At 37.8% G+C, this 27,685-nt stretch overlaps 2 protein-coding genes and 1 long non-coding RNA gene across 5 annotated transcripts; 1 reads left to right on the forward strand and 2 right to left on the reverse strand.

Annotated features, from left to right (window-relative positions):
- Positions 1–3,492: 3,492 nt before the first annotated feature.
- On the forward strand, positions 3,493–27,685 carry LOC139131598 (uncharacterized). 2 transcript variants are annotated; one of them, XM_070697711.1, is made up of 4 exons: positions 3,493–3,643; positions 25,518–25,656; positions 26,509–26,696; positions 27,104–27,685. In XM_070697711.1, the coding sequence occupies exons 1-4, from the start codon at positions 3,581–3,583 to the stop codon at positions 27,386–27,388; spliced, it is 675 nt and encodes a 224-aa protein (XP_070553812.1). In that variant the 5' UTR covers positions 3,493–3,580; the 3' UTR covers positions 27,389–27,685. The 2 variants fall into 2 exon arrangements, with proteins under 2 accessions (XP_070553812.1, XP_070553811.1); XM_070697710.1 differs by having other exon boundaries at positions 3,498–3,679.
- LOC139131595 (uncharacterized) lies at positions 12,044–13,686 on the reverse strand. Of its 2 annotated transcripts, XM_070697708.1 has the most exons (3): positions 13,436–13,686; positions 12,851–13,003; positions 12,044–12,621 (listed from the first exon to the last, which is right to left on the reverse strand). In XM_070697708.1, exons 1-3 carry the CDS (start codon positions 13,664–13,666, stop codon positions 12,484–12,486), a joined length of 522 nt encoding a protein of 173 aa, XP_070553809.1. In that variant the 5' UTR covers positions 13,667–13,686; the 3' UTR covers positions 12,044–12,483. The 2 variants fall into 2 exon arrangements, with proteins under 2 accessions (XP_070553809.1, XP_070553810.1); XM_070697709.1 differs by lacking the exon at positions 12,851–13,003.
- Positions 13,694–16,167, reverse strand: LOC139131597 (uncharacterized). Its single transcript, XR_011552160.1, has 5 exons — positions 16,029–16,167; positions 15,426–15,667; positions 15,023–15,099; positions 14,211–14,419; positions 13,694–13,833 (listed from the first exon to the last, which is right to left on the reverse strand). It is a non-coding gene; the product is annotated as an uncharacterized lncRNA (long non-coding RNA).

Genomic DNA, 27,685 nt, shown 5'->3' on the forward strand with positions numbered 1-27,685 from the left:
GCCACTATCCCCCTACTATAAATAGAGTGAGTCTAATCATGCATCAGATATCAGATATCATATGTATTGTAAACATTTCAGAGTGCGAAAAATTGTCCCCAAGGCATCCTACCTCAAGATGAAAAGATAATCTTTTAATTGTCAACATGTTTCGACCCAATGTGTGATCATTTGAACAAACAAACTCAGGTCATCTTCAGTACACTACAGACCAAATTTCAAAGGTATCAATTTTTATTGACATGAAGAACACGCCAAAAGAATGAATTTTTCGACTATGAAGATGATTTTAATGTCCCAGCACTGTATCATCCAGTATCCATGAGGTTCGATGAACATACGTTCACAAAATACAAATACAAACGTGGGATATACAGTTTTTACAGCTTTTATACATAATATATGTACTTTTTCTCTGTTATATATTCCATTCTAGCGTCCTTCAAAAAATCATCGCAATGCTTTTCCGATATAAACAGAAAAGACACAACCTAAACCATTGGCACGATATTGTTATAGTCTTACCTCGCCGGTCTGGGGAGCGTACTCACTGCTGAGAGGTACTTCGAGATCTTTGACAGAGTAGAGACTCACAAAGTTGTTGGATGTCAATGATGGTGGTTTATTACTGAAGTGTAAAGTTTACACATCAGATGCCCAGCTATCTCCCACTGACCATAGTGGGTGATTATCCCTTTTTTTTAAAGAAATTGTAGCATCCTAATTAGATTAAATTAGTTAAGCCTCCAATCGCTAATCGACTAGTATTTCTTGATTGGTTCAAATAATTAAAATATTCTTCCCTTCAAGAAATACATTACTAAACTTTCTCTGATAGGACATTGATCATATAAAATTTTACACAATCTGCATAAGTGACATCATCGTTATACAACATTTCCCTTATGTAATCGTCCCAGGGTCCTGTCTGGTATTGATGATACGAATTCACTCTACTGCCTTGACAATAGATGTCACTAGTACAAGTTTCTACCTGTATCCTTGATACTTAGGTATCAATGACGCAAATACATTGAATGTCCCTGACAACGGAGTTTTAACCAAGATGAAAGAAAATTCGTAATGATCATTAACCCTTACACAGACTTGGAAAGTTCAGCCGTCTCGTTCGTTGACCCTTGTACAGATTCCGAAATTACAAAAACAATATCAATAAGCCAGAGAAAATTTAGTCTGTAACAATATTATATCAGAAAAATTAATGTAGGCCTATGGGACAGAGACAGATGTATGTTAAGTTACATTCCTTCATGGTATTACCATTAAGGTAGATGCTAAGATGGAAAATAAAATAATTTGCAATCATTGAAAACATAATATTTGTTGTTATTCATGCCAAAGTGGTTAGGAAATTGGAAAGGAAAAAATAATACTACCACCGCATCACTTTTGTCAGACAGGTGTCCACGATCAGAAACATATTGCCATCACATTGCTATGTGATCAATGTTCGCTGAAGCAAATTGCTTAAAGGTATACTGTCACCTGTTCCAAGTTTGCCACAGTACAACCATGGAAAAAGAAAATCTAACCAATCACAGATTTTAAGTGGGTGGCCGCTTTATAAAAACCGCGCCCTCATCCGGGCATTTTGAATACCAGGGAACGCCCCCTTGACCATATATGGGCATACTTAGACTACAGGTGACAGTATACCTTTAATGTGCGTGTATATTTATTCCGAATATCTAAACATTGGAGTAACACTATAACTTGGCCGATACCTGCAATGAATAGATGTAGTGCGGCTGTCCCTATGTATTTTCCCTGAATTAAATACGTCCATCGGTTACAGCATAGACAGTACAGGGGATGGGGTCTTCTCCCCTACCGTCACAGACGTTTGTGGGCTGGTTGGTCTGCTCGATCAGTAGCTCTGCTCTCTGTAAACGCAACTACAATTTTAGTAGCTTTGGGTCCATAGCTGTGGTGTTTTCGGACGGGATTTCTGCCTTTAGCGTGCTGTGTTGGTGGGGTTAATAACGTAAAAGTCAAAACACCACAGCTATGGCGTTCTGGCTATCGACACGATTGTCGTGTCGGTAAGTGCAAAAAAAGCACCTTATGGACACGATCATGATAACTTGCGATTAAATGCAAACTTTACACTTATATCATCATTTTGCTTTCTCAAATGGTCTTAAATGCAAGTGGTCTTAAATGTACGGCTTTCGTGTTGAAATAAAGTTTCCTCGTGTGACAAAAAGTGTGTTCTCCATATTAACGTGTGTTCAATTGCTGACATCGCTTGCTAAAATCCAATTTCCGTTTCGTAATAAACAACAAATGAAATTGTGTTCGCGATCTCAATATTTCACGTTTTCAAGACTCAAACTGCCAAAAAAATTGAATTAGAGAGCATAACAAACAAAATCGCTGCTTCAAATATATAACAACACTTTTATTTATGACGCTTATTGTCTCCACAACTTTTAATGACTGTACCCAGCTATGGACCCACAGCGACAATGTTAGTTGCGTCAGAGGGCAAAGCACTGAGCAGGCGATCTACTGCTCGGACAGACTACCCAGCCCAAAAGCTGAAAAGACGCCTGTGTCTACCGTCTAAGGTTACATTCAAGCGCCAAAGTCAATTTTTGTCGCCTTTACAAAATATAACCCAGTCAATTTTTTTATCAGATTGCGTAAAAATTAAAACTGTAGACAATGAAAAGTTTTATCTATTTGGTCCAAAATTATCAAATAAATGCCGAAAGGTTCATTTTGTAAAATGTTGCACTAACATTTTGGTGGGAAAAATTGCAGCACACTGAGGGTTATTAAAGCGCCGGCTACATCACTATATACTTACCAGTATAACCACAGACAAATGGTTTCTTCTATTTGTCTGTGGTACAACTAACTTGGTCGACTGATGCATGATGGCGTCTACGTTCTCAATGACTAGTATAAGGGGCCGTGGATAATTACTGTAAAACCGCGCACTGCAACTTCTGTGTTCGGGGGGGGGGGGGGGGGGTTGGTTGTATTTCGATTACCTTGCGCAAAAATCGCACTGCAATTTTTCCTATCGCAACATCTCATTACACGTTTTTCTGTATTGCAAAATATCGTGTGTGCCAGGCCAGTACTATTTGACATACATGTGAATCAGTGCACGGGTAAAATAACTTAACAATCATTTTGAATACACGGTTTCATTTCATTGTATTGGTTGCGTCATTGTTGAGTTGGCACTGAACATGGAAGAAGGGGTATGCGCGGGGGGAGGCAGAGGGCGGTTGGTGGTGTATACGTGATTTCATAGCGACATAATCACCGATTGTTGGATGCAGATACAGAATGAGACTTGGTTGGATTTTCGCACTTCCAAACTTTCGTTTAGGGGAGGGGGGGGGTTGAGGACAAACGCACTTAGTTTTCGTTTACCGTGCGCATATTTTAATTATCCACGGCCCCTAAAGGAGAGCGTGATCTGATCCTACTTGGAGGATGCTGACACACCTAGATCGTATCCGGGTGTCAGCTATTCTTGGGCACAGTCCCATGTCCTGAGTTTGTTATCTTAGACCAAGGACAGAATTCTCCCCACGAAAACATGGGTAATCGCTTTGCCAGGAGAAACCCGACCAGAGTGCCGGAGACCAGCGCAGCAACGCAGGTATCGTCATCCACATCTGTGATCCTCAAACCTCGTGTACGTATGCAACATACAGTAGACGGGGTTCTTATCCCTCTACTGTCTATAATTAAATGCGGCACAGAAGTCCTGTAATGGCAACACTAACTGCACATATGCACAGCAGTGTCAAGGACAACTATGTTGAATGCATGCACTAGACAACGCACAATAGGTTTTCACTGGATAATATGAGAAAATTCAAGATAACATGACGTTTACGTTTTATAGTTCACCAGGTTTACTGAAGGCAGTCATTGTTTTCCAAACTGCTCCCAATTCTTCGTCTACGTAAACTCAAATATGCAACTATGCAATGTACGACCTACCGTCTACATATACACGCACGGAAAGGGGTATAGGAAATGCGAAGGGCGCGCCGAAGCTCAGTCGCTTGTAGCTCTGCATGGCAGGGCTAGGGCTGTGTGTTACCGGCGTTATACGGCCTGCCAGGCCGTATAACGCCGGTAACACACAGCCCTGCCATGCAGAACTAAGTCGCTTGTGGTTATAGGTACTTGCCGAAGGCCACCGAGTTACAAAGGCCTTCGCCGGCCGTGTACCTAGCCCGGGACCTACCACCATGATCGGAGATCACTACACGTGATCACATGTGTTTGGCATGTTACAAAAGACAGAAAAAAGTATGCGACACTAGGAAGCGAGCTGTCTAGCCGAAGGCCTAGGCGTTACCTAGGAGGGTAAATAATTATTTGTGGACATCTAAAAGTAGCTGACCCGCCTCTCCCAATTCCAACTCTCGAAAACAGGGTAACCCCCGAGACATGGGTATTTAAAAACAAAAAGGTGAAAAATAATAAAAATACATACATATACATACACACACACACATACACACACACACACACACACACACACACACACACACACACACACATATATATATATATATATATATATATATATATATATATATATATATATATAATTCTGCGTATTTCACGCATAATTACTCTGCAGTACGCTGAGTAAATTGACGTCTGCGTAATCCAATATGCATTATAATATTGAAAAAAACGCAGTCTCCGTAACAAAGACATGAGCACACGTTGTTTCCCTCCAATGCGTAGTTTGTCCAGGACCAAAAATTAAATGTTTGCTGATATAAAATGTTCATGATTTTGCAATATTTTGTCCTACATTCTATCAATTCATCAATTGTTTCCTTAAAGGCTGTACCAATAAAAATGAAACATGTTCGATAGAGTTCGTCGTTACTTCAAAAACATGTTCTACTTTCCGTTACGCCCAATGCGTAAGGATCACCGAGTCGAATATCAACAAATTTAAGCTAATGCTTCGCGGACTTAGAAATAGTAGTTTTATGGCGGTCTGAACACTTCTTTACAAAGAGTATCGTGATCTCCTTTCGAATAGTGCAAAGTTGGCTATAATTGCAGCCGTGATTCCAGTCTCATCTGTCCCATGTGAACGTGGGTTCAGCATACAAACCAGGATTAAAGCATCGAAACGTAGTGTCTGAGTGAAGATGTCATAAATGATCTGACGGTGACAGCAGTAGAAGGGCCAAAACTTAGCAGCAATGATAGAGTTCAGCAAAGGCATCGTCGGAAGTAGTAGACAGAAAAAGTAACGATTCCGCAGACAATAGAACAGAACAGTATTAAAGATTGTAAAACTCATCAAAGAAAAAACATTGTCACTGCTGATGTTTATTGAACACTTTATTCATTGACTTTTCAACTAGTTTTCGATATCGCGTATACAACTATTGTACTGGTACTTACAAGTAGTTGTACAAATTTTAACACATTTTACGCAAAAAAAAAATTGCGTACAGCCTTACGCAGGTTTGAAAATCCTAACGGAAGCTCTAAACATATATATATATATATATATATATATATATATATATATATATATATATATATATATATATATATATATATATACATATACATATATACACATATACATATTATATATATATATATATATATATATATATATATATAATAACACAAATTACTTCATTCTCTCTTTGATATAACTAAAAAATAATATATGTATGTATGCCTGTGTGTTTGTGTGTGTGTGTGTGTGTGTGTGTTGTGTGTGTGTGTGTAAGAATACAGATGTGCTCGTGGGAAATTAAAATGCTTGATGCTAAAGCAGAGCGTTATAAATAATAACACAAATTACTTCAGGTACAAAGTAATGATGTTGCACCCTGCAATCTTCAGACAGAAGAAGTGAAAGGGTTCGTAGCCCAGTACTCTCATATATATGTATTCGGAACGTACCATTCTATTTGTAGGTGGTGTTTAAATTTGATAAATAATATTTGTTTTGGTGGCGACATTTTGAAACCAACTCAGAGCCACCAAAACAAATGATGTCAACGTTTATGCTTATGTCAGACCAAGTAGCGATAATCTCTTTACGCAAATAAACAATGTAACGGAATTGCAACCCGCATCAAGACAATAGAATGCACTTTGATTTGTGGAGGGATCGTGGGCAGACAGACACACAGACAGACAGACGTCGCTGCGACATTAGCTAAAGTGTGTGAACACGTGAGCTAAAAATGTTAAATGATTTTCACTTGTGTTATATCATTGTAAAATCATTGTAAAATCAATATACTAAGTAAATTTTATCCACTTTTTGTTGGGAAAAAATTACAGCACTCAAAAGGTTAATCGAGTCCTGTCAGTTCTATTACCCTCGGCAAGAGTTTATTAAATATGCAAATAACCAATTAGCTGATTGCAAAATATCATTCACATCTACGATATCATCGTTTAACTAATATGCATAGTAAGTTTCATCAATTATGTCTAGTTCTTCCAGTTCAATGTGCCTATTATTATTGTACTTGGGCCTCAGCCCAAGTACATTTGTTTTCATTCCTTGGGAAAAAACTCTGTAAGGTATAACCATTTCTGGCTGAGACCAGGGAGGGCAAAATGTCTTGGCTTCATCTTTCTTGGCATAGTAAATGGCGTAATGATGTTAACTGAATGGAAGTGCTGCTCTCAGCCAGTCTTGAATACGTGAGATGTGAATATTAATGCTTCTCTATCTGAGTTTTTGCCACAAAATCTTCTGAATATAATCAAAATGTGCATCGAAATGCAACAATAAATGCACCCTTTGTTTTCTAGGCGATGGCACGACCCTTGCTACACCCACTGGACGAGCCAAAGTGGGAGGGGTAATTTCAGTCTGGTCGAACAAGAGGGCTCGAGACCAGAATTTAACATTTAAACTTGAAACATGTTTAATCGCTGACAAGATGTGGACTAGTGTTAATCAGAGTAAAAATGTTAAAAGGAAAGGTTTTATATCCCGGACACAATTAAAAACATTACGACTGGAAACTGTACCCCCAGTTGAGAATAGTAATGCCCACAGCGATGGCGAACACTTATCCTTGAGCTGAGAAAACCAGACCATCATTTCGAAATAGAGCTGCAGATTCGAGAAGCTCGTTCAAAATAGCTAGGTACACCCCATATAAAGGGGTGTTTTCGAGTTTTGAGGGCAAATTTCGCCTCCTTCATATAGAAATCGTACGTTTGTTTTTCCAGGAGAACACACCATTTGACACAAAATTTGCATGTAAAGGGGTCGCCAGTAAGCACGTGGTCAAATCTGGCATAAGAAACAATATGAAATGTTGGGTAAAGCCAGTCCAAAATAAAATGATTTGAACTTTTGTGTTTTGTAATTTATACCACTGCAGTAACATTACCTTGTTTTGACAACATCACACAATGTAATACGTTTTGAAACTGAATACTCCGACGTATTCTGTGTCTCCTTTGCTAAAAAATACGGTATGCCGATTACCATGTAAGGAGATGATGACGTCAAGACAGATTTGTAGTACGTTTGGTCCTGGATGGTGCACGAAGTTTTGTCAAGGTAGCTTGTGTATTTATTTCCTAAATGGGAGAGATTAGGGTCGATCTAAACGAAGGCCGAAGAATGTTATGATACTCTAAGCGAGCTGAACTCTAACGCGAATGGTTGGATAATTTGGAGGATGTCTAGAATGATCTCGTCTCATTAAGATTATTTGGCGGTCAGTATTGAATTTCAACTGCGTCACAAGTTTGCGAAATGAGTATTCCGTCGAACGGTCAACGAACGATATTTTAGAAATCTAGAGACATGGCACATTGCATTTTTATTTTAGTATTTTATATTTTACAAAAGATTTAAGAAGCACTGATTTTGTCGAAAATTCTGAAAAAAATATAGGAAGATTTGATCGCGAACACATTTTCACTTGGGGTCAACTAGCCCTGCGACGTACGATGCTGTGTGTTCCGCTACAGCTAATCGCCCCGCTCACCACAGCCCTGCAAAGACCCGTACGTAGGGTCGGTGACTTCAAATCCATTTTGGGACTTGACGTAAAAAGCCAAATTACTGCCGAAATTCAGCGTTCTTGGGCCCAAGTCGTATCCCAGCCTACCTCAGCTACTCGATCGCTTCCAAAAATGACAGTCTTTTATTCACTTCTCGTAAATAACCGTCGATGTCGGCAACTCTCTCGCTAGCCCTGCGTACGATGCTGTGTGTTAGCTGTAGCACAATACGTAGGGCTAGGGGTCAACATGGGGTCGCAGCCATGTTGCCTCAAAACTTATTTCTGTCTGCACTCAAAACTCAAAAATGTCGGATATGAACCTGAAAAATCGATGCAATTTTGTCAAACTTCGGCGAAATTTCAGCCTATAGACAAAATTTCATCTAGGTAAGGTAAATTTACTGAAATTTGATCGACAAATAATCCTGAGCTTGAACGTGACAGCTCGCCTTCTCCGGGGGAAGTCAAGCATCCAGCTGCCCATACACAGTTGCCCATATGGCCAGGTTTATGAGATTGTTTTCAAGCGACGGCGGCAGACCGTACGGGGCTCTGGATATGAACCTACCGCCGGTGCAGCTGTAGTAACTGTTGCATTGTTTTTAGTGCCCACGGACGAAGTCCTGGGGGAGTTATAGGTTTGGTCATGCCAGTCCGTCCGTCCGTCCGTTCACGCAGATATCTCAGACATGCCCTGGTCAATTTCTTTCAAACTTTGCACAAGAATAGTACCCTACCTCATACAGATGCACGTCGATTTGTTTCACAATGCGATCGAATTTGGCCGTGTTAGAGGACTTTTTAGTTTACACCTCCATAGACTCCCATGTATAAGGTAGTTCTCCATAGACTCCCATGTATAAGGCCAAGAAAAATAAAAATTTAGTTTCTCATCGTATTCATATTGCCTAAAGGATGCAGTGACACAGTTTTTTGTCCCCACGGATAAAGTCCAGGGGGCTTATAGATTGGGTCATATCCGTCCGACGAGTCCATGAGTGAGTCCATCGGTTCACGCAGATATCTCAGACATTTTGACAAAATATCATGTGACCTTGGTGACCTTTGACCTCAAATATACATTATTGTCCATAACTCAGTAACCACAAGTGCTAAACCTTTAATATTTGGTATGATTGGACACCTTATGACACCACATATTGTACCCCATTAATTATGCGCATATCTAATTTTGAGCGAGCCAATAGAGCTAGAGGTCTGATTTTTGGTATATAGGAATAACTTAGCAATACAATTATTTTGACAAAATGTGACGTGACCTCAATTACCTTTGACCTCAAATATATATATTTGTCCACAACTCAGTAACCACAAGTGCTACACCCTTCATATTTGGTATGATGGGACACCTTATCACACCACATATTGTACCTCATTAATTATGCGCATATCTAATTCTGAGCAAGCCAATAGAGCTGGATGTCCGATTTTTGGTACATAGGGATAACTATAGGGTAGAAATCTAAATATGCCCATCTAAATATTAGACATCTACCATCGAGAACAAAAGAAATTTGCTGTAATTTTAATATTTACTGAGTTTAAGCAATTTCCACTATCAATAAAGAACCCCTGCCTTAAACTCCACAAAAGTTGCTGGACATATTTTGCCGTTGTCATGCCATTGCTTCGTTTAATAACCAGTTAATCAAATTCCTAATTGACAGGAGGAAATTCAAGACCATATTTGAATAGCAGTATATATTGTCCTCAAAATTACTCTATCACGGCCCAAGTACTCATTGCCTTCAGCAATACTGCCTTGTTATTATTATTTTTATTATTATTTTTATTATTATTATTATTATTATTATTATTATTATTATTATTATTACAAGTTTAGGGGCTATAAGTATTATATAGAAATATAATAACACTAGTTCATTGAAGTCTGGGAATTCTGAAAAAGAGGTGTTGTTTATTTTAATTTTGTCAAAAGGGGTGACTTCTTCTAATTGTTGTACGTGCAGCGCAGAATTATGCATCATACGGTACGGAGAGAGGGATATCATTAGGCCAAGGAGTAATTAATTAGATGCTTGTCGGAAAAGTGACACTAAGCAGTTTAAAGCGATACCAGCAGGCCCAGACTTTTAACTTGTGTGCGAACTTTATGGATACACATTCAATCGGAAGCCACAGAACAGCGCCACAAAACGGCAAAAATTAGAGAGGCACCTTTTTCATCATATAGGCAGAAATCAATGTATTATTGCCTTATTTGTATTGTACGGTGATTTTTTTAACAGCACAATGGCAAATTAACTGTAATGTTATTAAAATTACTTCAAACCATAACATAAATGATCAAAACAGGCACGTGCATATAGAATAAAACATTTTCTTTTATTTCTTGAAGTGACAAGACTCAAATAAATTACAAATAAACAAAGTTTCGGGCAAACATCTTTTACAAACTCTCTGAATATCAAAAGTAACTTATCCCACAAAGTTGCATTTAAAAAAAAGGGAGAAATAAAGAGCTAAACAAAAAAAAATATAGGAAACGAAAAGGAAAGGTACATAGAAACTGAAAAAATACAAATTGACATTGTTAAAGCAATGTAAGCTTAACATCTGTACCAAGTTTCATGAAATCTGATGCAGTATTTCTCGACATATCAGTCTAATTATGAAACTTAGGTAATTGACATGATACTGCTACATGCCGTTCAACAAATCAATGTGCAAATGTATGACGTAAGTCAATGTCCTTATACCAACTTTGAATGATACTGGTGGAAAGATGTCTGAGTTATGGCTCTGAACATGGAAAGATCGTAACAAAATGGCCGCCATGCAGCCATATTTAATCTTACTGTCTAAAAAATCTACATGCATATGTATGACATAAGTCAATGTCCATGTACCAACCTTGAATAAAATCGGTTGAGACTTGCCAGAGTTATGGCTTTTGACATGAAAAAAAAACATAACAAAATGGCTGCCATGTGGTCATATTGGATCATATCGTGAAAAAATCGATATATATATATGTATAACATGAGTCAATGTCCTTGTAACAACTTTGAATAAAATCGGTTGAGATATGATTGAGTAATTGCTCCGTACATGAAAAAATTGTAACAAAATGGTGGCATGGCAGCCATATCGACGTGCATATGTATGACATAGGTCAAAGTCATTGTACAAAGTTTGAATAAAATCCATTTAGACGGGCCTGAGTTATGGCTAAGGACATGAAAAAATTGTAACAAAATGGCTGCCATGCGGCCATATTGGATCATATCATGAAACAAATTGACATGCATATGTATGACATAGGTCAATGTCCTTGTACCGACTTTGAATAAAATCGGTTGAGATATGCCTGAGTTATGGCTCCTTACATGACAAAATTGTAATAAGATTGCCCCATGGCAGCCATATTGGATCATGTTGTGAAACAAATTGATGTGCATATGTATGATGAAGGTCAATGTCCTTGTACCAACTTTCAATAAAATCGGTTGAAACATGTCCGAGTTATGGCGCCGTACATAAAAAAATTGTAATAAAATGGTCGCACGATGGCCATATTGGATCATATCACAAAACAAATCGACGTGCATATGTATAACATATCAAGTAATCCTTGTGCCAAGTTTGAATGAAATCGCTCCATGTATCTCTGAGATATCTGGGTGAACGGACGGATGCATGGACAGACAAACGCACACACTGACACACGCACGGACATGACCAAACCTATAAGTCCCCCAGGACGGTATCTGTGGGGACTAAAAATACAAGCATCAATTTAGTAAAAATATGATTCATAGAAAGAACCAGGTTTCATTGTTTTTATTTACATATTGGTTTGTTATTGACTTAATAATTTGTCTTTACATGTTTATTTTATCATGATTTATCTTTACTTTTATCACTATGGCCATCATATTTCAGGTTGCTTATTTGGTTCTGTATGAACCCTTTGTGTTTTTGGCAATTTCACATGACTGGGATTGTCATCACATGATGCTCCCTTCCATAAGTTCTAATTTCTTTAAACCATTATGGCCAGGTACTTTACTATACCGGTCCATTCCCTTCCTAATCTCATGATGGATACTCTCTACACCGTTCTGTGAGGAAACCAAAGCCAAACCCTGTGTTTTCAATCTGAGGGATGACATGATCTTCTAACATATGCATTTTGGGGTTACACGTTCATAAGGAAAGTGTTCTCTGTAATATGCCATTAAATGTGATATGTTTCCCTTCCTAATCTCATGATGGATACTCTCTACACCGTTCTGTGAGGAAACCAAAGCCAAACCCTGAAATCGGAGGGGCGATATGATCTTCTAACATATGCATTTTGGGGTACACTTTCATAAGGAAAGTGTTCTCTGTAATACGCCATTAAATGTGATATGTTTGAACTGAGAATATAACTGCTAATATGTTCAACTGACATTCTATTGCTTGTACTCTAAAGATTATGGCAGGCTGCAAATTTTGAAAATATTGGCTTATACAGACCACAAATGTGTGCAGCCTGTTCATTCAGCTGTGGGCATATTCTTGCTGTGGTCCTGATGACGCTCTTGCACGTTTGAATGTTTTCTTCCTGAAACACAAAAAATAAAAAAAAGGATATGATAACTTTCTTTCAAAGAAGCAAACAGAGCTGTTTCACTGAAAGTAGGTCAAAATAATGTAGACGAAATACATCTTCTGTAGTATATATATAACACACAATAAATCTAACACTGAAAGCTTGAAAATCATGACAAGCAGAATACTGAACCTTTTAATGACTTTAGCAACAAAACAGTGTACAGTTGTAAAACACATACTTTACAGCACTTGTTCACATGATTGTCAATGAATGCCTGCCCGTGGTAAGAATGACGTCCAACACCAAATGACTGCAGAGCTTGGTCAATACCGCAGACTACAAAACCACATTGTTTTGGCAGTTTCGCTTTTACGTCTGTAGCTTCAGATATCTAAGAAAACAAAGATAAACACTGTGTTGTCTGGAAATGACTGCACTACAAATGTGCACAAGCCAAAATTCTGAAAATGCAGCATAGACATGACTGTGCACTTGAGATTGACAATGTTATTGCTTATCATCACAAAAATGATCTTACTTCTCAATATGCCATTTTCAAAGATGAAGGAGACCCTCTGGGATCTCAGGTTGCTAGACAGGTTATCTGTGGGTGTTCTCACATGATACAGGAAATTTAACACCATGCTAAACAAACATTACATGTTTATTTAACATGGCAACTTTTCCAGTTTGATAAAAAGTGACTTGGCTAGCAACTCACTGCCACTTAAATTAATTGTGTCTCACAGATTTCAAAATTATCACAAAATCATGTATTTTTATTTTGTTAATGTACTATGATCTTCTATTCATAAATACTAACCTTCCTGTCAGCTTCTTCACTGAGTTCCTGCACTTTCTCCTGGGCTTTTTTAACTTTGCCCAAGGTCATTAGTGGCGGTCTGCCATCATCTTCACTGTTGTCGTCATCATCATCATCATTGTCACAGTCATCATCAGCAAGGAGAGCCTTTTCAACACTATCAGCCAAGGTCTTAGCTTCTTCTTGGAGTTCTTTCGCTTCACACTGTAATGTCTCGACTTGTTTCAACATGGCTACATATGTGTCAAATCCAGCAGGTTCAGCACGGGTTCATCAATGTCATCATCTCTCTCCAGAGTCGTGATGATCTTGATATCCAGTACTGCACAGCTAGCTTCCATCATGGTGAAAAACTTTTAAAACAAGCCAGAACTGATGTGCAACCCTGGCACTGCAACCTGTGATAAAATATAAGGGTTAGCACATGTATCTTTTACTTTTAATGTATGACAATATCTTGTAACTTTAATTCATACCTACCTATTTATGAAGAAAACACTACATACAAATATACAACAACTAGATTGATCACAAATACTGACATATGTGCTGGCTTCATTGTCAACTTGTTTTCGCATATAGCTTCACTAATAAACTTCTATTTGTCTACACCATTATGGACATAGTGGCATGCACACATGTAGATAGGTCACAGTGTGGTCTGTTGAACTGTTCAGAGAAAGGTAAAGTGAACTGATTGAAACAGAACAGAGCTATATGTTTAGTTGGTCAATGGAAGCAAACAACATAGTGGATTGAATTTATTAGTACATACTCTGTGCAGTGGTACATTGAAAAGTGGCTTTCTGACACTATTGTAGTGCTGCATGGCATGCCTTAGGTTTCCACCAGTTGAAAGAAATTCACTGTGACATTTTCTGATATCATCAAGGGTTCTCTTCTTCATTGATGACAATGGCTGTTCCTCCTTCAGCAACTGTGTTTGTTCCTTGCTGATCACACAGCATACGCAAAAATATTTCCCTAAAATATTTCAATGTGAGGAAGACAAGGAACAAAAACTGACATAATTACTTAAAAACCTTAGTAGGTATAGACATGACTGGTGTTCATGAAGTCAATTTGATGTGCATGTGTGAACTCTTGGAGAGGATGTACCTGTAATATGCAAACTTATCAATTTAAATATTATTTCAAAGAAATTCATGGTTACTACATTTGCATTGCCAGTATACATATTAATACTATGTGTAAGAATTAAATTGAGAAATAAACACAAGAATTTCTACAGAGGAAAACAATCATTTGTCAATAGCTTGCAAATATTTATCAAGATCTGACCCATTGTGTACCCCTTCCTTTAAATTTATCTGACTAATCAATGTTAGCTGTGAATGTCTTAAGTCAACGAAAAACTACAACAAATTATCATAATTGTGTTCTACAGCATATCATACACAATGCATGCTGATTATTAACAGTCGCACATATTGCAAACTGATAGGTCAAGGATGTACACATGTAAATCATAGGTAAAACTGAAGTGTACACAATAAACTGCCTGTCCTGTCAGTGCCTCAACTTTTCTCACGTATAAATCATAGCATGCAAGTATACATTTCATACCATTTGGTCCAGACAATCCATAACTCTGGGCCAGATACTCATAATCTCCCATCATCCGTGCTAATAGTGTCTTGTCCCTGAAATAAATCAAAGTGGAATGTAAGACAATTGTCCACACCATTCTAAATTAATGCCCATGTTTCTACACATCAATGCATTTTGTACATGCAAGAAAACAACTTTGCCCTTTGTACTATTTAATGTAGGTATCATATTTATGCTGCATAAGTTTGGTCAGATTTGCACATTGTTTTTCAGATTTTTGGATCAGCAGTATAATGCATGTATTAAACTTGGATAACCAATATGTATGTATCTCAAGTTCCTAATATTGTACCAAAATAGATATATGGTACAATCTGTTCATTGTTTTGTAAAACACAGTATGCATGTTTAGACTTACTTCCACTTTGTGCCATCCAGTTTGTCTACCTGACCTCTGTTAACAGCTAAAGCTATTTCTAAATTGTAATAGGAACAGGTGCTGCAAATGTACTCCAAATCACTGTATTATCTGCTACATTTGGATTACTGATGTTAGCAACTTGGTAAACCATTCTCAGGGTTCCCTGACCCTTGTCCCCACCTAACTTTATCCAAATTTCACTGGTAGGTATTGTACCATGCCGGGTAAGTTTGCTAGACCTGAAGACAAATATGAACAAGATGCAAAAACAACAGTAACACATATATTCAGTAATATGTGATAACAAGATTACTTATCCACAGTCTTTCTCTACATGATCATATAGAGTTGCACACAATCCCAAAAGTCTGACTGCAAGCCTGCTGTCCCAATATTAATACTCATGTGCTTATATAAGAGCATATAAGAACAATCTAGAACTTTTATTGACATGCTAATTACTCTTCTAAAATTCTCTCTCTTACACAACTAATTAAATTTCCAGAAAATTCCAAACATGACTTATTAAATTCATGGTTGTGAGGTCAAGAAGGACAGTGACCTTGATGAGTGTGGGGGAAAATGACCTGCATAACATACCTCACTTCCAATATTCACATGCCATGCCTTGAAGTAACGCCGTAATTTCCTCTTGGCAGCCCATGTTGTTCCCATAGCAACTTCCAAATGAAGGCCAGCACCTGGAGGTATGTCAGGAGTGAGTCCCAAGATCTGGAGGATTTTCTCCTTGTCCTTTTGTTGGTGTCTCACCTCCTCTCACTCAGCTGCAGCATCGCATCACCACCACTGACAATGTCTCTCCTCTGACTTAACTGCAACACCCTCTGACGTCTTGTCCTAGTGCTAGCTTCTGAGGTTGTTTTTCGTGGCTTGGTGTATATGTTAAACACAATGGCTGAAAAAAATCACACCAAAATTGAAAAAACCAAATTTATCTTTCAAAAGTATATGTGGGTGATAAATTCATGAAATTGGACTAGCTCATTACTTGATGAAATTAATTTGTTTAATTTGTTGAACCACTACCAGGTCACACATGTACTACAAAACCAAATAAATGTTATTACAAATACAAATTTACAAATTATCATATTCCATGATAGCTTTATCAGAAGAATTTACTCCAAAATCTAACTGTATATTGATATGTGGGTATAGATCAGCAAGAGTAATGCCGGTAAAAAACTCACCTGGCCCTTGGTTTTAACCTTTATCAAACTATCATCACTTCTGTTTGCTTCTATTTTTTTCTTGACAAGTGTTGTTGCCATTTCTTCATACTGTAGCAGCATATGCACCGCTGATACATTCTGCAACACAATTTCTGCGGCCTTCACTGCACATATATTGTTCTGCCTATCCCTTGATGTTTCATCATTTGATGTCTCGGTATTGATTTGGTCAGGAATGGGGACTGGAGTATGGTGGCTTCTGATGGGAAATGGGCTCACTGACGAGAAGCAGTGGTCTCCAGCAATGGACTGGTAAACACACCATTCCGTGTTGTGTTGCAGATCTTGCAGTGGCACAACTGACTTACAACCGACATTCCCATAATCACATGTGACTGTGGCATTTGATAGCATGTTTGCAAAGGCAATGGGGGGACTTACAATAGATTCACACATAATAGAGAGACGGCAAACAGGACAGGATGAAGAAACTTGCAACCACTGACACAAACATTCAGCACAACACACATGTGGTCCATCACACAAAAGTTGTATTGATCCATCTATTATGTCTTTTCAAATGGGACACTCCATTTCTTCAATGAGATCATTGAACCTCTGTCTCTGCAAGGGAATGAATCTTCTCATCTTTTTTCCTGCCCTCTGTTTTACCAGCTGCTGTTAGATTTGTACTGCCATGAGTTTCACTCTGTAGTTTCCCGTCTTTCCTGTCTCCTTGCCAGTGATACCAGAAATGTCACTGCCTTGGTACTGACTTGGTCTGCCCCTGTTTTTACTGTCTTTCTTTTTCTTTCCTGCCTACACAATGCATCACACACCGCACATCTCCGTACTCTACAGTGTCTGGACCATTTCACTACGTGTGTCCCTGGCCGATAGGTTTTGTATTGCTTTCTGCCTGCTGCCATGAAGCAATGACTCTCTTACAGAGACAACAAAAATTAGACGGGTGAACATCAGAATGTCTTCACTAAAACTGTACTCTGAAACAATTCTTTAACTCCACGATAAAATTGGAGCATGGATAACTTGTGCCATTTATTTTCCGTGCACAAATACGACACCGGTGTTTTAGCACACGAGCATGAAATTCGAATGACATTTTCACAGTCTAGGCCAACAGACGATTGAAAAAGACGCCAGAAAATATGTCAGTGTGTAAACAAACCCGTTACCAGGGAGACATGCGTGATGGTCCGAAAAACTATGCTCAACTGCAACGCACATATGGACGTAAATAAAAAACCCACACGCATAAAAAATAACCCATGACAAATCACGCCATGAAATGTACAGATTAAATCACTGCGGACACGGTTAAATCGGTTTCAATCTTGTTAAAATTGATTTACTTAAATTTGAACCTCGTAAATTACACAACACATTAATGAAAATACTTACAGACCGCCATGCTTTATGTTATCAAGTTGTCCGTGCTAAGAAACTTCTCCTGCAAATGTCGCGAGGTCTAAGGTAAACTAGCGATAAACATCCAGCTATGCTGAGTATGCCACCTTATTAATTGAGAACAGCTTTCACTATCACATTTGAATGCATTTTTTAAATGATTATGGGTCAGAATTCGAGGATCAACACGCGCACGGCGAGCGATCGTCTCGGTATGCACACAATACGGTGGCCGCCATCACTGAGAGTGCGTTCGGCTGTTCGTTATTTGTTTGCTCAACCTAAGTTGCCAAGTCGGCCGCGCCGGAAGCAAAACACAGGTGACGTAGTCCGCCAGTATGAGCATGCGCAATTGAGCCTGGGAGCGCGAGAATGTGTATAGTACCGTAGAACTGTCTCGCGCTATCATGTCGTTGAGCTATAAATGTGTGCATGTTAACAGAAACTGGAATTACTGCAGAGAATACTTTCCAGGACATCACATGTAAGTCTCTAAGGTACCAATGAGGACGTTTAGGAAATCCTTTCAGAAAGTTCACGCCGTCTGTGGCCATTTTGTGGAGTATATACGTACCTGCACTGGCTGCAGCGTATACAGTATTTCTACTGTACAGTGCACATATTGCCGGATAATATGCGATGGAATTTTGCGTTTCACGTCGTTCAATCATTCAGATGGAAATACCGCCCTTCTCAAAACTTTGAAAAAAAAAGGTGACAGGTTTGGAATGCTAACTCTTGTATATCAAGAATGACGTAATTTAATGAGAAGACATTTGTATTCGAGCACGGCTACAGTTTTTGATTCGAAAACTCTCATCATGGACCATGGTTGTATTCAACAATCGAGAGGGTTAGGTGAGTCGAACTTTTTCCTATGTCCATGTAGCACTTGTGCAAAAATAAGCGAGTCCACAGGCCTTTGGCAAATCAATAAATGCGTTTTTCACCAAGCTGAAAGGTTGAAAGATCCCTCCGTCACTTTGGGACGAGGTAGATAAATGCAGTCAAACCAGCTGGGCACATAATGTGACTTTGTTCTGGAAATTACGAAGACGACCGGCCGTGCGGTGCGGAACTTTGCAACAAAGTTTCAATATCTGAACTGACTACTTGAATGACAGGCACAGGAAACAATGGCCAATAAAACGCATTCTCGTTGCATTTTGATAATAATGTATCAATCACAATGACACAGAAATTATGCCTCCTCCGGCAGAAGGGCCGTGGCCAATTTTTAGCCCTGCTACAGTATGTCTCAGTGCTGAAAAGGCCATGTTGTTGCCAGGTTGTCATGGCTACTTTTAAAATTTGCATACAACTCTGAGAGTGAAACGGGTTGTTAATAGGTCACAAAACTTTTGAGTCCCACTGTCGTCCATTATACCTGTTTCCTTGGGTATTAAAGGTGTGCAAGTATACACATCAAAAGACTAGAAAATTCACTTCATGGGCAGAATCTCATAAAATAGCCTTTTCTTGTCTGGTTAACGAAAAAGCTACCCCTGATCTAAAATATGCATGGTTTTAAATAAAAAACCCGAATGGTTACCATGGCAACACGAAACAAAATTGAACATGGAGTTCATGCTGTGATAAATACACTTAGGAGAGCATTTGCATAGTAACTGGGATTACTTTTAATGGAATTTGGAAAACTTTGAAATATTAAAATGCAAATATGTTACTATGGAAACACAGGGCAGTAAAAATTGATATCATGTTTTGTCTTTCTAACCCAAAATAACCCTTTGATATAATATTTATGTTGATTACTGGATTTTAACACTGGATATTTGGTCTTTCTAACCCAAAATATCCCTTTGCTATAACATATTCTGTCGGTTACTGGATTTTAGGTGGAATCTTTGAAAAAATGGTAATTTTTATTCCTGAATGGTTACCATGGAAACATCTCACATTAAAATGAGTGTGATTGTTTTGGTGTGCTAACAAGAAAAACCCTTATTATGATTTTTTTACATCAACCAATAGTTCTTTAATAGGAATTAGTGAAAGAGTAACATTTTCAATCCCAGAATAGTTACCATGGCAACTCGAAACATTAAGATAAGTCTGGTTTTTGTGTTCTCTGACCCGAACTCCCCCACTAGGTAATTTTCATATATCAATCAAAGTAACTTTTCATGGGATATTAGCAAAACTGAAATTTTCAACCCCTAAAATGGTTACCATGGAAACATGGGGCAGTGAAATCGATATCATATTTGGTCTTTTCGACCCAAAATACCCTTATGGTGAAATTTTCACGGAAATTGAACCTATTATTATTCGCGTTATTATTTCTATATAATACTTATATTAATTATTATTATTACAAGTTTAGGGGCTATAAGTATTATATAGAAATCTAATAACAGTTCATTGAAGCTGTGTAGGAATTCTGAAAAAGAAGGGTTGTATATTTTAATTTTGTCAATAGGGGTGACTTCCAATTGTTTTACCTGCAGCGCAGAATTATGCATTATACTGTACGGAGAGAGGGGGATATCATTAAGCCAAGGGGTAATTAAATGCTTGTCGGAAAAGTGACACTAAGCAGTTTACGCGATACCAGCAGGCCTAGACTTTTAACTTTTGTGCGAACTTTACGGATACACGTTCAATCGGTTCAATTTAATTTTTTTTTTAGTTTTCTTCCATCAAAAGTCACGACTATGAAAAAGATTTCCGATATAAATTAACAATCTCTCTCTCTCTCTCTCTCTCTCTCTCTCTCTCTCTCTCTCTCTCTCTCTCTGCAGTGCTATGCTGCGACCACCGAACGAATATGCCCCACCCCCACCCCAACTCTAACATAACGTATCCTGTACTAATTCTTTCATAAACGTATCAATGTACCAATGTACAATGGATTCGTTCTGTTGTATAATTTAAAACTTATTCAGACTTACTTCGTAAGCGTCATATTGGCATTGCAGAGTAAACATTTTTCTGCATTTCGCATGTTTCGCCCTGGCAGTGTAATCAGGTAGAGACCCTGCGATTCGCGTTCTTCTCTGTCGGAACACGCGCGCGCCCTTCCGAGACGCGACGCGAATCCCAGAGCATGCGCTATTGGGAGTGCGTGGCGTGACATTAGAACGTCTCCGATCTCGCGCTATCGTGTCGTTGGAATGTTGACAGAAACTGGAATTACTGCAGAGAATACTTTTCAGGATATCACATGTGAGTGTCTAAGGTACCAAGAAGGACGTTTAGGAAATCCTTTCAGAAAGTTCACGCCGCCTGTAGTCATTTTGTGGAGTATAAGCTTCTAAGCTTACGTAACTCAGCACTGCAGCGTATACAGTATTTCTACTGACGGTAGGCCTACTGTACATATTGCTGGAAGATATGCGATAGAATTTTGCGTTTCACGTCGTTCAATCATTCAGATGGAAATGCCGCCCTTCTCCAAACTTTGAAAAAAACAGGGTGAAAGACTTTGGAATGCTACACTACAGTTTTCGAGAACTCATGGACCGTGGTTTTATTCAACAATCGAGAGGGCTAGGGTGAGTCGAACTTTTTCCTATGTCCATGTAGCACTTGTGCAAAAATATGCGAATCCACAGGCCTTTGGCGAATCAATAAATGCGTTTTTCACCAAGCTGAAAGGTTGAAAGATGCGTCCGTCACTTTGGGACGAGCTAGATAAATGCAGTCAAACCAGGCTGGGCACAAAAATTTGCCATAATATGACTTTGTTCTGGAAATTACGAAGACAACCGGCCGTGCGGTGGAACTTTGCAACAAAGTTTCAATATCTGAACTGGCATACTTGAATGACAGACACAGGAAACGATGGCCAATAAAAACGCATTCTCGTAGCATTTTGATAATAATGTATCAATCACAATGACACAGAAATTACACCCACTCTCAAACAAGACATACAAGAGACAGGTCTGGCGGCAAAAACCGGAAGTTCTTTTATTGAACTCCAACCAAGCATAGTTACAAAACTACAATATTTTAACCAACAGGCAACAGTAAAAGATTACATAGCAAAACTGTTGAGATGTAAATCTACTAAAGGTAAAAATACACGCATAAAAATACTTGCATTCTAAAAAACAAGGCTGTGGAGAGGTGGGTGGGTAATTAAGAACGGTACTAATTGAAGTGAAACAGTTCAGTAAAAAGATGGCTAAAAGTTGTCTACTGACTAACGTAAAGAAAGCACAGCTACTTGTCAGACTAGAGAGCTAAAAGTAACCTGGTGAGCATGCGTAGAAGAAATGTGGACTATACCAATATCACTCGGGGGTGAAATTAATCAAAATGGGACATTTTCGGATTTTCAAGGGTTTTCAGAAAAAAACTTCTGAGAGTTGAAGGACTGACAATGATTGTAGGCGTGTACAGACCTAATGAAATACGTTTTAAAGCTTGAATTGTCCAGAGCTTAGTTAATTCAACCGCTGGTGCACTTGCCCGCCGGATGGGAAGCATATTGATTTTACTTGCCCGAACGCAAAATTCACTAGCCACGGGCGTCGGGCGATAGGAATTTTTGAGCCCTGTGCTGGCTAATGAATTGCAAGTATTTATTATTATTTAATTCATGCAGGCTGCAGTTTGGCTTTGTTTTCAAAATGTCACAACATGCTTTTATCTTGTGCTGTATGACTGCATATGCGGCTATCACAGAGGGCAACAACATGTCAAGTGTACAAAAGCTGCTATCATCGATATGGAGATTAGCCAATCACAAGTTTGGATTCACGCTATGTTTTCATTCATGCCAAAATGTCGCAATTAGTTTGGGTTTTTTTTGCTAATGAGTTTTCCGCCGTCAGACAACGCGTGTTCCTTCAGTGTTCCTTCATTCCAGCCGTAGGATCGATGACATGATGACCAAAAATTTAGTGGCAGAATAATACCACCAGAAAAAAATTTTGGTGGCAGATTGAGAGTTTTTGGTGGCAAATGCCGCTATTGCCACCGATTATTTCGAACACTGCCCTTGTCTTGGCCTGCTGGGTTTAAAAAAATGTTTAAAGGTATACAGGCACCATGTTCAAATTTAGCCGTTGCTACCATGGAAAGGGGAGATCTAGCTAATCATAAAGTTTATGGCCAGGCCAGGTCACACAAAAAATAATGCACCACTACATGGTCATAATTTTACTTTAGTTAAACAATCAGAAATAATTTGTCTTCATTATTCTTCCTGGAATGAGGCAAAGAAATCAAAGTAAATTATTATAACATGAATATTAATACGTTGTTCATTATAATATATAAAATTAAGCACCAGTGAATTATGTTTTAAATAAAGAAAACTGTGCGCTACTGTAACTGCCTGTGATAAATAATGGTACACTGGGTGATATGGGGAATTGGGTTCATAAAATTAATTGAGATACTAGTAGAATTAATTTTAAGCACATAAAATTAATTTGAAGGCATAAACATAATTCGATGCATAATGAGTTAGTACTGTACTATATAACACTTAGCCTATTTGGGATGACTGCATTAAACAGAATAAAAAATACTTCAAAAATTATTTCTGGTCTATATAAAATTAATTCTAACACACTAAAATTAACGGAAAATATAATTTTGACCAGAATGGCCCCAATATACATTATGTTTACTATTCATCCTAGAATGAAGGCAAAGAAATTACAATTATTATTATTATAGAGCAAATTTCTTAGTTGTTACTTAGAAATCCATTAAATAAATAAAAAACAGTGAATTATGTTTTAGCATAGATCCTCTCGAGGGTCTATGGTTTTAAAAAAAAAACTGTGGTTCCAAAATGGTTACCAAGGCAACATAAAACAAAAATGAACATGGAGTTCATGCTGTGATAAATACACTAAGGAGAGCATTTGCATAGTAACTGGGATTACTTTTAACGGAATTTGGAAAAAAAAATTGAAATTTTAAAATGCAAATAGGTTACTATGGAAACACAGGGCAGTAAAATTGATATCATATTTTGTCTTTCTAACCAAAAATAACCCTTTGGTATAATATTTCTGTTGATTACTGGATTTTTACACTGGATATTTGGTCTTTCTAACCCAAAATATCACTTTGATATTACACATTCTGTTGATCACTAGATTTTAGGTGAAATCTTTAAAAAACTGGTAATTTTTACTCCTGAATGGTTGCCATGGAAACATCTCACATTAAAATGAGTGTGATATTTTTTGGTGTGCAAACCAGAAAAACCCTTATGATCAAATTTTACATCATCGATCGTTCTTTAATAGGAATTAGGGAAAAAGTAACATTTTCAATCCCAAAATAGTTACCATGGCAACTCGAAACATTAAAATAATTCTGGTTTTTGTGTTCTCTGACCCGAACTCCCCCACTAGATAATTTTCATATAAAATCAAAGTAACTTTTCATGGGATATTAGAAAAACTGAAACTTTCAACCCCTAAAATGGTTACCATGGAAACATGGGGCAGTGAAATCGATATCATATTTGGTCTTTTCGACCCAAAATACCCTTACGGTGAAAATTTCACGGAAATTGAACCTATTATTATTCGCGTTATTATTTCTATATAATACTTATATTAATTATTATTATTATTATTAATCAATGTGCCAAAGTGGAAATGTTCGTAAGGTATGTAAATTAGTAATTTCCTGATGTGAAAATGCTAAATGACTTTCATTAACCTCATTTCATAGTATCTTTAATGTCTGAAGCAAGTTTGGTCAACTTAGAAAAAGCGTGTATTCAATCGATTAGTTTCACCGGACTTAAGTTCGGTCCGTAGTCGGTGAATAACAATTGTTGTGTGTGTATCATTTGATTAGGTTTTTTTATTATTCGAGACAATGCTTAAAAATTGTAGACGTGCTGTTTGGTTGGACTTGATGGGACTAACCATGATAAGATCATGTTCGTCATATAGCAGTAATGAAAATGATATAAATTTGCCGCTTTCAGTTATCGAATATACTGTACGCACTGTGAAAAATATGTTGGCAGTTTTCTTCTATCTTTCAACACTTTCCATTGCTTCACTGTCTCTTCCATGAGATCTTGACGTTGAGAAGTGTCAACCTAACCTTCAACCTTAACACAAATTATAGTCATACGGAGGAGATGCTAAATGTACCAGAAGCTGCTGATAATCAGGGTGCAGTATATGAAACTGTCAGTGCCACGCAAACACAATTAGAAGCCCTCCGTATCGAACTTGAGAAAGTAACAGATGCCCTGAAACTTGGTGATTACAGCTGTGACTGATATCGCCAAATTTGCTAAAATCATTGATTACGCAAACCACACCCACCTGTATGCCATTTTGATCGGCGGTTCTTAAGATATCGCATCCATAGACCGACGGACAGACAGACAGACATTGGCTTGACATTAGCTCCCGTCTGTCAACACTGGAGCAAAAAAACCATTCACGCCGCAAGTCAGACAATATTTCTTTTCTACAGTAATATTAACGAGCTCATCACTTTTATTTAGACTGTGTGGCCTGCGCTAGGAGCAAATATTCGAATTTGGTCGTTGTTAAGCCATGAGAATGACGGATTCTGGCAAGTCCAGAGACAAAGTTCAGACGACATATTCTCAGTTGATGGGGCCGGAACTTACAATACAAATAGTGAGTAAACTGCACATACACACAATACATACATACATACATACATACATACAGACAGACAGACAGACAGACAGACAGACAGACAGACAGACAGACAGACAGACAGACAGACAGACAGACAGACCGTACGTATATATGCTCATCGGTACATATATGCAAATATATTACATTTCATAACATTGCATCACATATCACTTAACATACAGATTTTATCTTATGACTCAGTAAAAAGTTAAATAGCGAAATGAGCTCTACAATTTTAACGGAATCAAATTCATTTTCTGTTTCCGAACATGAAAAGCACACTCTGTATCAATTTCAGGGATGTTTGTTACCGGAATACGAATATTAAAAACAAAGACCAAAAAAGGGAATTATTTTCACACCATCTGCATGTAAGTGACTGTTAGCATAGCTGTAAGATGATAAATGTTTCACGTACAAGCATAGGGTATTCAGTAGTCATTAATGACAATAAAAATATTAAAATTATTATAATTATTATTGTTATTACAAGTAATATTGAAAATATGAAATTTGTTAACAAAATCAAAAACAAATATCAAAAACAAATATCAAAAATATGATAGTTATTGTTGTTGTTGTTGTTGTTGTTTTTGTTGTTATCATTATCGTCATTATGACGCACCATTGGCAATGTTGAATTCCTACCAAAGTTCGCAAGCTTCTTTCGAAAACTTTTCATATTTCTTTAACAATTTTTATATTTTCCATATTTCGTTATAATAATAACAATAATAGTAATAATTATAATAATTTTCATATTTCTTTATCATTAATGACTACTGAATACCCTATGGTTCAAGGCCATTTGCCATTTTTTCTAACCAGGTGTCTTCAGATTTTACGCTGTAAACGATCCGGAGATCATCGGTGGTGAGCCAGGTTTCGCTGACCTACCCGACGATAGCACTTTAGCCTGGATTGGTATCCCTGGCAGACGAATTGGCAAGGACGCTGATAGCAGTAAAATTTATATGTTGCAGTGGAAGCCAGCCGATGGTGGTGTTCACACAAAGGTATTGTTAAAGGCTCGATAGCTGTATCTTTTAGCATTATTTTTGTGATTTTACTTCCAAACTAAAACAAGTACAAACTAATACATACATACATACATACATACATACATACATACATACATACATACATACAAACATACATACATACATACATACGTACGTACGTACAGACATACAGACATAGGTACGTCACGGAAGGGAAGGTTCGTGTATAAATGTGTTGACATTACCCCAAAATAGGTGTCCTATTTAACAAAATACGAAGAGGACTATTCCTTCATAGAGAGCTCGAGTACGTAACATCGTCCCTGCAGTGTGATTATGAGTTTGAGACTTGAGTTAACTTCATCCATGTATACAATGTTATTTTCATTGTCTTGATGCAATTTATGGCTTTGCATTTTCAGGCTTATAAAGCCCCGAAGAAACCATGGGAACTACCCGACATTCCCGACAAAGATGACAGGAAATTTGCTACGTTCCTGATTTCTTTCAATTCATCCACAAAGTATTTCAACATTCTCTGTGCCGGTTCCCGGGAAGCCCGAGACGGATGGAAGAATATAATCAGAACCGACGGTAGTGGTAATATCTCGATTGAAGAGAGCATGAATCAAGACAAAATAATAATACTGTGGTCTACTGATCCGGGCATTCAGTATTATCTCTCATTTGTAGATAAAGTTGAGTGATTGCATGATAGCTATCTTTAGACTTTAGTCGTACATGTAAATTCTACAGAAAAATGCAGCTTTTGTGCTCTCTGTCCATTGGGTTCTGACCTATGGACCGGCGGTGGCTTGATTTCACAGTCATCGCATCTGTCCGTTGTCCTATGGTTAGTTGAGACGACCTCGTTGATATCTGCATAGCTTGAGGGTTTTTGTTTTGGCAGAACTTCTTTTTACCAAGCTTTCTCCATTTAGTTAGATCAATTATCTGATCTTCCTTTTCCTGGGCAATACAATATCTACACCATTATGTACTTA

Source organism: Ptychodera flava, chromosome 4 (genome assembly GCF_041260155.1).
Source record: "Ptychodera flava strain L36383 chromosome 4, AS_Pfla_20210202, whole genome shotgun sequence".
Classification (NCBI taxonomy): Eukaryota; Metazoa; Hemichordata; class Enteropneusta; family Ptychoderidae; genus Ptychodera; species Ptychodera flava.